At 38.0% G+C, this 11,975-nt stretch overlaps 1 protein-coding gene across 8 annotated transcripts in view; it reads right to left on the reverse strand.

Annotated features, from left to right (window-relative positions):
• Positions 1 to 1,241: 1,241 nt before the first annotated feature.
• Positions 1,242 to 11,975, reverse strand: part of LOC110451509 (glutamine--fructose-6-phosphate aminotransferase [isomerizing] 2-like) — a 128,314-nt gene continuing 117,580 nt past the window's right edge. For all 8 annotated transcript variants that reach the window (XM_021499567.1, XM_021499571.1, XM_021499568.1 and 5 more), the window contains one exon: positions 1,242 to 5,773. Coding sequence is in view for 6 of the 8 variants with exons in the window: in XM_021499571.1 (XP_021355246.1) it covers positions 5,723 to 5,773 (51 nt within the window). In the remaining 2 variants the exon portion in view is untranslated. The remainder of the gene's footprint in view (positions 5,774 to 11,975) is intronic.

The following is an 11,975-nucleotide window of genomic DNA, read 5'->3' on the forward strand; positions in this document are numbered from 1 at the left end:
GATTTAGTTGAATTTAGAGCGCCATTAATAATATTGGTGATACCAAACTTACTTGCTAATTTTTTAGCTTACAACACACCCTCAAAACTTCAATTCGTTGTTTGGATACACAAGACATCCAACCCATATAGCCGTTTTTTTACCTAGATTGGAAGAATTTCTTCCAACACCTAGAAATAACTTCATTGTACATTGTTTATTATGCGGTGTTCGGATTGCCCCTAAATGGCACTACAGTAAAATAATTACTTCAAATTTGGTAACTAAAACACAAGACATTATAACATCTCTTAAACGCTTAAGATATTGTTGTTTGAAATTTGAAATTGTAATTTTAAAGCTTTTAACCCACGGTGACCTTTGATTCCGGCTAGCACTTAAAGTTGACCTTTGACCTCATTACTGTAGAAAAAGATTTGCACTGCTGGTCTACATAACATATTCAACTATCATGACTCTAGTCCAAATAATTCTTAGGATATTTTTGTTTGAAGTATTTAACATATTTGAGCCCTGTGACATTGAAAGTAGGTCAAGGTCATTTTAACGAGGAAACTTTATAGCACTCTATCCCGGGTACCTACTGGCCAAATGTCATGACCCTAGGTCCTCCAGTTCTTCAGAAGAAGTCGTTCAAAAGAAAAAGTCGAGGGATGGACGAAGGACGACTGACGACAAACAGACGACGGACTCCGCAGTGCAGCATAAGCTCAGATGGCCCTTTGATTTTAAACTGATTTGCTGTTTATTGGAAATAATCAAGTGTATGAGCCTGACAAAATTGTTATTTCGAAGCTGATTTGAAACATCAGTTTACTGGCCATTTTAGCTCCCTTGTATATATTTTGAAATTGAATTCAAAGCCAACAGCAGATTATGCTGAAACTACCTAGGGTAGGTGGACAAGATAAGTACAATATTGCTACTCTATTTAGTTCAGAATCTACAGAAAGTGATTAAGCTGAACCTTACTAGAAATGATGGTTCCTACCCAGTAGTGCTATTTTCGGTTTGCTCACCTGTTCATTCCTTTGCCATCTGATTATGCCATAAGAACTCATTTGAGTGTTAAGGACGCCCTTAGGGCAGGTGAGTTAAACAAGAGGCCCATGGGCCTTAACAGTCACCTGAGTCCTACAGTATTTATTTTTGTTGTTGAAATATGAAGTGGAGATAATGATGTCAATCATCCCTAAATCATATTAATTTGCGAAATTCATAAAAGACATGAGACAAGTGAATATCATTGCAATATTTTATTCTTTTCCATTTACAATTACAAATGAAATACAATCCCTCATTTTAGGACTAACTCTAAGTGTACCTATATCCCTCTGTATCAACAAAGTTTGTTTACTTTCAAAGTTGTTGTCAAATGCTTCTTTACTGACAGAACCGTTAATTATAGCTGATAAAGATTTACTTTGGAATCATTAACTGAATCTTCAAATATTTTCTATAAATTCCATTTTTTTTCTATATCCAGATAAATCAATTACTGTTCTTGAAGTTTAATTTTTAAGATAATAGTAAAGATAAAAAAAATCATATATAATTAATGCATTATCCTATGACCCATAATAAACAATTATGATTGTTTTATCAGAATAAGAAGAGATGTCAAAAAAAATATATTCTTAAGTACTTAAAGTACTTTTCTAAACAGATTCATTCAATTATATTCACATATTAATTACTAATGAGGTAAAAATAGCAAACCTCTGTGACACGAACTGTACGATTTGCAGTACATGCTAAGAGTACTGTAACATTGTACTGTACACCTTTGTACATAGAAAGAAGATATAACAGAACACAGGCTTTAGAGAACAAATCACCCGATTACATGATTAACTATACCCTACTTTAACTCTGTTAACCCCTGGTAGCTAGCCCCTAGGAAGGAGTTAACCCTTGGTAGCTAGCCCCTAGGAAGGAGTTTACCCCTGGTAGCTAGCCCCCTAGGAAGGAGTTAACCCCTGGTAGCTAGCCCCTAGGAAGGAGTAAACCCCTGGTAGCTAGCCCCTAGGAAGGAGTTAACCCCTGGTAGCTAGCCCCCTAGTCAGTACACATATCAAATCACCAGTCTGTGTATGACCTTGAAGTCAGTACATCATATCAAATCACCAGTCTGTTATTTTTGTTTCTGGAAGCAATTCAGAAACTCTAAATTTCTTGCCACACTTAACAATCAACAGTTCTGAATGACAATGAATTTGTGATGTTTTACAATTTGCAGATTTGTTCAGACTACATGTAAAGTAAAATGAAACCTCCCAAATTATAAGTAATACGGTACACAGAAAAGGGAGGCTTAATACCCATTGAGAATAACACGGGTAAAGTAGGGTAGATTTAACACCAGTATTACACACTACTGTATATACATTTACACACACTTCATCACATCTCAGACCTAAAGACAAACTTCAAAACATATAACAAAATGTTGTGCATGGGCACAAATTGTAAATTTCCAATGAATCCATGGTTTAAATAAAGGTGTATTAACAAAAAAATAACATTCCTGATAAATCTCACAACTCATTCATTAATTGTCAACATAATTTACATTTTTAATTATAAAAGTATATCAATCAGTTGTTAAAAGCAGTAGGGTTAATAATTAATTGAGACCTATAGACAGTTTTACAAATCAATAATCATTAGTTCAATTTCCTAAATCTAAAATATATTCTGTTACATTAAATGACCATTTTGTATTGAAGCCAACTTTTAGTAATACCACATATAAATGTTGTAATTGACTGTACTGTTTTGTTATACAATAACGTATTTTTTTTTTTTTTATTAAAGCTGTGCATTCCAACAAGAACAAGGAAAACTATGTGGAAGTGTAACTCAGGAATACAAATCTTCATCACATCACTGTTGATTGATAGCTTATTGAAATAAATACATATAATACTCACTGTACACAAATCTTGGTTATACTGGCAATACATAAGTACATATAGATACTGAAGCAGTTCAACTTTCATCCTAGTGTTCCTGTGATAAACCCACCAATCTCGTTCTCCACATAATAATGGCCATCAGCGTTGTATCGAGAAATATTTTTTATTTTTTTGTGTCTATTGATGATATGTGATTTTATTTTGTAATTTCAATATTATTGAAAAGATGCCATATGAATGGGTTTGATCACAATTTGAACAAGTGCCCAGACTTATTCCTAAATCTGACAGTGCAGAACAATTCTTCCTAACATGATCCTCATTGGGCTGAACAAAAGGATTGGTGCCACAGTGTAAACTATGTATAGTCAGTAAATCTCTTTATAACCTTTAACATGACTTTCACCTTCAATACATTAAAAAAACTGAATCAGTATGAGATTCACATATATATACATCCCAAAATTTTTTTTAGTATCAAAACTTAATAAACAAAATAGATATCTGAGGTGTAGATTTTAAATACTGGGTATGTCAGATTCTTTGGAAAAGTTATACAAAACACAAATAATAACTTAACAGATTGTTAATAAAACAAAACACAAATAATGACTTCACATAGTGTTAATAATCAAACTGCACATATGTTCTTATAAAGGTAATCAATATTACTAATGGTGACACATATGTCAGATTATCAGTACATGACACTTTCCAGCATCAGTGAATTACTTTAACAAGACAATACATAAAACACCTGTATCATTACTAGGCAATCACCATAGCAAACCACCGGTCTGTGTATGACCTTGACGTTAGTACATTAAAGCAAAACACCGGTCTGTGCATGACCTTGACGTCAGTACATCATGGCAAAACACCAGACTGTGTATGAAATTGACGTCAGTACATCATAGCAAATCACCGGTCTGTGTATGACCTTGACGTCAGTACATCATAGCAAAACACCGGTCTGTGTATGACCTTGAAGTCAGTACATCATATCATATTACCAGTCTGTGTATGACCTTGAAGTCAGTACATCATAGCATATTACCAGTCTGTGTGTGACCTTGAAGTCAGTACACCATACCATATTACCAGTCTGTGTATGACCTTGAAGTCAGTACACCATAGCAAATGACTGGTCTGTGTATGACCTTGAAGTCAGTACACCATACCAAATCACTGGTCTGTGTATGACCTTGAAGTCAGTACATTATACCAAATTACCAGCCTGTGTATGACCTTAAAGTCAGTACACCATACCAAACCACTGGTCTGTGTATGACCTTGAAGTCAGTACTGAAATCAGTACATGGTTCATCATAAATGTAGTCTAGAAGGTAAAATATATAAATAAAATTTTGTGTGTTTTATTTGTTTAATTTAACTTTAAAAGAATCTTAAGTAGGAAAAATACCAGGTTAACACAAGATAATTAACAGAGCAGAACTCAACAACAGAAGTTAAACAATAGTGTAAAAATAGATGTATAAGAAGATGGAAAATTGTTATCAATAGAATTATAAGGTTGGACAAAAATAACATAAAAATATCTGTTACATTTATACATACCGGGTAAAAAAATCAGATGATTATATATACATATATCAAGTAAAAACCTATATACACACGAGGTAAAACAAAATTGATACACACAGGTATATGTGAAGAGGACAACAAAATGGACGATAGTTTTACGGTCATACCATATAGTTTAGTTAGCTTGTCATAACTGGTTCATTGAACACATCCCAATATTGAGCTGATTTCAAAAACAACTTGAACTTTGAATTTGATTTGAACTATACAATGCATGATAATGTCCCCATACTGAGCTCAATCAGGTCAAACAGGTATGAAAGCCTTGCCTCTGGTAGGCATCCTGTAGAAATTGTACCCGAGTCCTATCATTATTGTCATCAATGAGACTGGAGGCAGGACCATAACACTTTAGGAAAAACAGAAATATAATCTTCTTATTAATGTCTCTTGATATTAGCTTGAACATATTTTTTGTGTTATAGACTAGAATATAAAATGATCCTTGATTGTTGTGTTAGAACTAACATGAAGGTGACCTATCTTTTTACACAGAGGTGATGATTACAACCTATTGTCTAATCCTAGACAGAAAACTGTCATAAACCTGTGTTCAGGTATAAAACAGTAAGTCTAATACCTGTGTTCAGGTATATCAATCTGAAAATTTCTGACTAAAAAATGCCCACTTAACTGATGTTGATAATGTAAAAAATAACATTTTGACTGAACTGACCACTCAACAGAAGTTTATCAAGCCACAAAGCTTTATGATATGTAGACAGGAAACTTGATACCATTATTCTATATTTAAGACAAAATTGTCATCTTATAAAAAAAAACAGTATCAGCGTATGTATCATTGATTAAATCAAAACCACAGGTGTATGCAGGATTTTACATGACAATTAAACAAAGCATGATATATAAGTTAATAATTTCAACTAAAAAGATAAAGTAGAGTCACTCATGTTCATGGTCCCACGGGATGTGTCCTATCATACAGAAAAGACACACATCTACAAAATGTTTGTATATCACTCATACACAAAGGGGTGTTCTCAAAGGTCACAAGTTGTTTATAAGTTTCCAGAAATATCACACAAGGATCATCTCAAAACTGAATTATACTGCCTACAATCCAAACTGCATAGTTAAACAAATCTACACTGGGATACACCCACATCAATACAACTGGTCCACTGGTTTTCCATGGTGGATGATAAAATGAAAACAACGTCGCAGCATACATCCTCCTCCTAGGAGCTTTGTGAGGTGTAGGTCTTCAGCAATGCACGAGGTTGGTCCACCTAAAGGAAACAAAAACTTATCATCATACAAATGTATCAACCATTGTATAATGGGCACATAGTGTGACAATGAAGTTAGTGGGGGCTTGATAGTGGGACAACCTGGTTAGTGGGGGCTTGATAGTGGGACAACCTGGTTAGTGGGGGCTTGATAGTGGGAAAACCTGGTTAGTGGGGGTGGGGGGGGCTTGATAGTGGGTAAACATGGTAAGTGGGGGCTTGATAGTGGGACAACCTGCTTGATAGTGGGTAAACATGGTTAGTGGTGACTGGGTAGTGGGACAACCAGATAAGTGGTGACTAGATAGTGGCACAAACAGATTAGTGGTGACCTGATAGTGGCACAAACAGATTAGTGGTGACCTGATAGTGGGACAACCAGATAAGTGGTGACTGGGTAGTGGGACAACCAGATAAGTGGTGACTGGATAGTGGGACAACCTGATTAGTGGTGACTGGATAGTGGGACAACCAGATAAGTGGTGACTGGGTAGTGGAACAACCAGATAAGTGGTGACTGGGTAGTGGGACAGCCAGATAAGTGGTGACTGGGTAGTGGGACAACCAGATAAGTGGTGACTGGATAGTGGGACAACCTGATTAGTGGTGACTGGATAGTGGGACAACCAGATAAGTGGTGACTGGGTAGTGGAACAACCAGATAAGTGGTGACTGGGTAGTGGGACAGCCAGATAAGTGGTGACTGGGTAGTGGGACAACCAGATTAGTGGTGACTGGGTAGTGGGACTAACAGGTAGTGGAACAACCAGATAAGTGGTGACTGGGGAGTGGGACAACCAGATAAGCGGTGACTGGGTAGTGGAACAACCAGATAAGTGGTGACTGGGGAGTGGGACAACCAGATAAGCGGTGACTGGGTAGTGGAACAACCAGATAAGTGGTGACTGGGTACTGGGACAGCCAGATAAGTGGTGACTGGGCAGTGGGACAACCATATAAGTGGTGACTGGAACGTGGGACAACCTGATTAGTGGTGACTGGATAGTGGGACAACCTGATTAGTGGGGACTGGATAGTGGGACAACCAGATAAGTGGTGACTGGGTAGTGGGACAAACAGATTAGTGGTGACTGGATAGTGGGACAAACTGATAAGTGGTGACTGGGTAGTTGGACAGCCAGATTAGTGATGACCTGATAGTGGGACAACCAGATAAGTGGTGACTGGGTAGTGGGACAACCAGATTAGTGGTGACTGGATAGTGGGACAAACAGATTAGTGGTGACTGGATAGTGGGACAAACAGATTAGTGGTGACTGGGTAGTGGGACAGCCAGATAAGTGGTGACTGGGTAGTGGGACAACCAGATTAGTGGTGACTGGATAGTGGGACAAACAGATTAGTGGTGACTGGGTAGTGGGACAGCCAGATAAGTGGTGACTGGGTAGTGGGACAACCAGATAAGTGGTGACTGGATAGTGGCACAAACAGATTAGTGGTGACCTGATAGTGGCACAAACAGATTAGTGGTGACCTGATAGTGGGACAAACAGATTAGTGGTGACTGGATTGCGGGACAACTAGATAAGGGGTGACTGGGTAGTGGGACAACCTGATAAGTGGTGACTGGGTAGTGGGACAACCAGATAAGTGGTGACTTGATATTGGGACAACCAGATAAGTGGTGACTGGATAGTGGGACAACCTGATTAGTGGTGACTGGATAGTGGGACAACCAGATAAGTGGTGACTGGATAGTGGGACAAACAGATTAGTGGTGACTGGGTAGTGGGACAAACAGATTAGTGGTGACTGGATTGCGGGACAACTAGATAAGGGGTGACTGGGTAGTGGGACAACCTGATAAGTGGTGACTGGGTAGTGGGACAGCCAGATTATTGATAACTGGATAGTGGGACAAACAGATAAGTGGTGACTGGATAGTGAGACAAACTGATTAGTTGTGACTGGATTGCGGGACAAACAGATTAGTGGTGACTGGGTAGTGGGACAAACAGATTAGTGGTGACTCAATAGTGGGACAGCCAGATTAGTGATGACCTGATAGTGGGACAACCTAATTTGGGGTGACTGGATTGCGGGACAACTAGATAAGGGGTGACTGGGTAGTGGGACTAACAGATTAGTGGTGACTGGGTAGTGGGACTACCAGATTAGTGGTGACTGGATAGTGGGAAAAACTGATTAGTGGTGACTGGATAGGGGGACAACTAGATAAGTGGTGACTGGGTAGCGGGACAACCAGATAAGTGGTGACTGGATAGTGGGACAACCACATTAGTGGTGACTGGGTAGTGGGATTAACTGATTAGTGGTGACTGGATAGTGGGACAGCCAGATTAGTGATGCCCTGATAGTGGGACAACCTAATTTGGGGGGACTGGATTGCGGGACAACTAGATTAGTGGTGACTGGGTAGTTGACTGGATAGTGGGACAACCTGATTAGTGGTGACTGGATAGTGGGAAAAACTGATTAGTGGTGACTGGATAGTGGGAAAAACTGATTAGTGGTGACTGGATAGTGGGGCAACCTGATTAGTGGTGACTGGATAGTGGGAAAAACAGATTAGTGGTGACTGGGTAGGGGGACTAACAGATTAGTGGTGACTTGATAGTGGGACAAACTGATTAGTGGGGACTGGATTGCGGGACAACTAGATTAGTGGTGACTGGATAGTGGGGCAACCTGATTAGTGGTGACTGGATAGTGGGACAAACTGATTAGTGGTGACTGGATTGGGGGATAACTAGATAAGTGGTGACTGGGTAGTGGGACAACCAGATAAGTGGTGACTGGATTGGGGGACAACTAGATAAGTGGTGACTGGATAGTGGGACAAACTGATAAGTGGTGACTGGATTGAGGGATAACTAGATAAGTGGTGACTGGGTAGTGGGACAACCAGCTTAGTGGTGACTGGATAGAGGGACAAACTGATTAGTGGTGACTGGGTAGTGGGACAACCGGCTTAGTGGTGACTGGATAGAGGGACAAACTGATTAGTGGTGACTGGATTGAGGGAAAACTAGATAAGTGGTGACGGGGTAGGGGGACAACCAGCTTAGTGGTGACGGGATAGTGAGACAACCAGATTAGGGGTGACTGGATAGTGGGACAACCTGATTAGTGGTGACTGGGTAGTGGAACTAACAGATTAGTGGTGACTGGGTAGTGGGACAACCAGCTTAGTGGTGACTGGATAGTGAGACAACCAGATTAGTGGTGACTGGATAGTGGGACAAACTGATTAGTGGTGACTGGATTGCGGGACAACTAGATTAGTGGTGACTGGGTAGTTGGACAGCCAGCTTAGTGGTGACTGGATAGTGAGACAACCAGATTAGTGGTGACCTGATTGTGGGACAACCTGATTAGTGGTGACTGGATTGCGGGACAACCTTTTATTGTTGGTTACCAGGACAACAGTGGAGGGCTTATAGAGGTCAGAAAATGGTCAATAGATATGGTTCACAAGAACGTTTATTCTTGTGATGAATCAACTATGAATTGCAAAGTAAAAAAATGTTTACTTGGTTTAAGTAAAACGTGACAAACTAATATCAGATGTTATATCGTGTCACACAGGCAGCAATTAACCAATCAGATTTTACGGGTAAATGAATATGCATGTATCACAATAATTATGTTTTTATTAAACTTGGTTATAATTAAACCATTTTCAGAGCAGTAAATAAATGAATTGAAAGCAATTAATCATTCAGAATTGAGCAGGCTAATTTACTTTGCAAAATTTACACACAGACAATGTTAGCGCTGGAACAAAGCTTGAGACTTGCTGTTTGTGAACAAAGCTTGAGACTTGCTGTTTGTGAACAAAGCTGGAGACTTGCTGTTTTGTATGTGCATACATTTGAATGAAAATGAACCTTTGTTAGAACAGTTATAGCAGGGATAATAGTTAGCCAATCAGAAGCAGGTAGCCCCTTAACTATTCGTAGATATGTATACATCAATTTGGCATTTAACTTAGCAACAGACTTGTCAATCCATAATCAAACAGATGGTTACATACAAATAACAAATATCCTCTCATTTTTCCTGAAATCTGTGAGGATTATTAAAACTGAAATACCTGGTACTTATCCTTGTACTTTCAATAATCGCACATAGATAAAACTAAACAGGATAATCTGCTTTGTGATTAAGCTATGAAGTTTGAACTGTTTCTACTCACATTTAGCCTCTACCTAACATTGTGTCTCCAGTAAAATATGATATTATGTCAGAAAAGGATTTCTTTTTATTATGAAATCAATATCATCTGGACCATGTCTATTTGATGGATTATCAGAACACTTGTGGATTGACCCTTCCGACAACTAGATCCCCATGTTGTAATGACGACAAGAAACAACAGGATAACACCTGGAAATCAATGTTGCTATAGTAACATATCCACCACTGTATAGTAAGCAGGTTTAAGTACTATCTAATGAGAGGGAAAAGAGAAGCAGGTGGAAGGTGTAGTCAGTGGGTAGAATGTAGACAAAAATAAAACCTTGCTGACCAATGTCTATTTCAAACATAAGTTGATTACAAAAACACGAAATAGGAAAATTGGTGATGAAAATCTCTTCAATATAAAGTAGAAATCAAAGAAAGGAGTAGTATCACACGAAGTGGTTTGGAAATTTATATTTGCAGGGTTTGACATTTTCAGACGAAAAATGTGCTAAAATTAGACAAAATGTACATGTGGGTTAAAACAGATATGAAGTTTAATTGAAGAAATTAAATACAATGCACATGTGAGTAAAAATAGATTCAAAGTATATTTGAGGAAATGAAATACAATGAACAGGTGAGTAACTGAAATACAATGTACAGGTGAGTAACTGAAATACAGTGTACAGGTGAGTAACTGAAATACAATGTACAGGTGAGGAAATTTGATACAGTGTACTATGCAAGGAAATTAGACAAAGTAGGATTTCCAGGTGAAACAGATTAATATTGAGAAAATTTGTTAAATGCATAGAAACTGATCAGTACATAACTGTACAAGGAAAACTGCTTCAATCAAGTTTTCTTTTTATTTATCTACAATAAAGAGTGGTGATATAAAGATTTTATGAATGCCATGTTTAGATATAAGATAGTTTGATGTGAGACGAACCTTACGAAGAGTTGACAGTGTTTTAGTAGGGGTTTAGTTCTGTCTATAGTTGTAGGGCTCTGTAGAAATTCCAAACCAAAATCTCATCTACATACAATGGTGGTCATTTTCCAAGCATTTTTACAGCGTCCCATTGATAATGTTCCAAGCATGCTCAGTGAAATTACAGCGTCCCATTGATAATGTTCCAAGCATGCTCAGTGAAATTACAGCGTCCCATTGATAATGTTCCAGACTGATACTGCTTAATGTAAGGATTGCCTTTTATTCAACAATGCTCCGGCCAACAAAGGTGTGTAATCCCAGAAATTACTCTGATTCACCTCAATATCATCGGTACAGAATGTAAACACGACACTGTTGTTATTATCTAAATTGTTATGTTTGTACATAAATACGAAATACATCTGATTTGGGTTATTGTCGGACGGGACAGTGTGGGCTTGACAAGCCCACCAACCCAGTCCCACTACCCTCTTCTAAATAAAATTTAAGGTCAAGACTTTAACCATACATTCTCTATTTATATTAATGTTACTGTACCCACATTTTAGATAAATATCAATGTTCTTTATAACATACTATCAGTTCCAAAAAGGTTTGTTCATTTTTCATAAATAGATACTATCTACTTTTCATTTCTATTACAAGTTGATATTTCGGGCACGTGGTTCTATAAATAAAATGTAGGCCCTTGAACCGGCGTAACTGTACCCTGAAAGGAACACTTCAGTATTTTGGCTAATATTTGAGGATAAACGATCAATATCAGCAGAAAAGAAGACAAATTTCAAATATTTTAGAGTCAAACAGGGTTATGATCATATTTCTTCTCAAAACTAGCATTAGTTTTGATAAAATATTTGATAAAATAGACTTTTGAAAAAGATATAATGATAATTCAGCAGCCAATCAAGCTCACCTATAGTTAAATTGTCATCAAAGTATCATGAAAACTGTATACATAAAAGTACTTCTTTGCATTGAATGACATTTTCCCATCAGTGCCCTGTTTTGGGTACTGTCCTGTTTTGGGTACTGTCCTGTTTTGGGTACTGCCCTGTTTTGGGTACTGTCCTG

The sequence above is a fragment of the Mizuhopecten yessoensis genome, unplaced genomic scaffold, assembly GCF_002113885.1.
Source record: "Mizuhopecten yessoensis strain PY_sf001 unplaced genomic scaffold, ASM211388v2 scaffold6113, whole genome shotgun sequence".
In the NCBI taxonomy this organism is placed as follows: domain Eukaryota; kingdom Metazoa; phylum Mollusca; class Bivalvia; order Pectinida; family Pectinidae; genus Mizuhopecten; species Mizuhopecten yessoensis.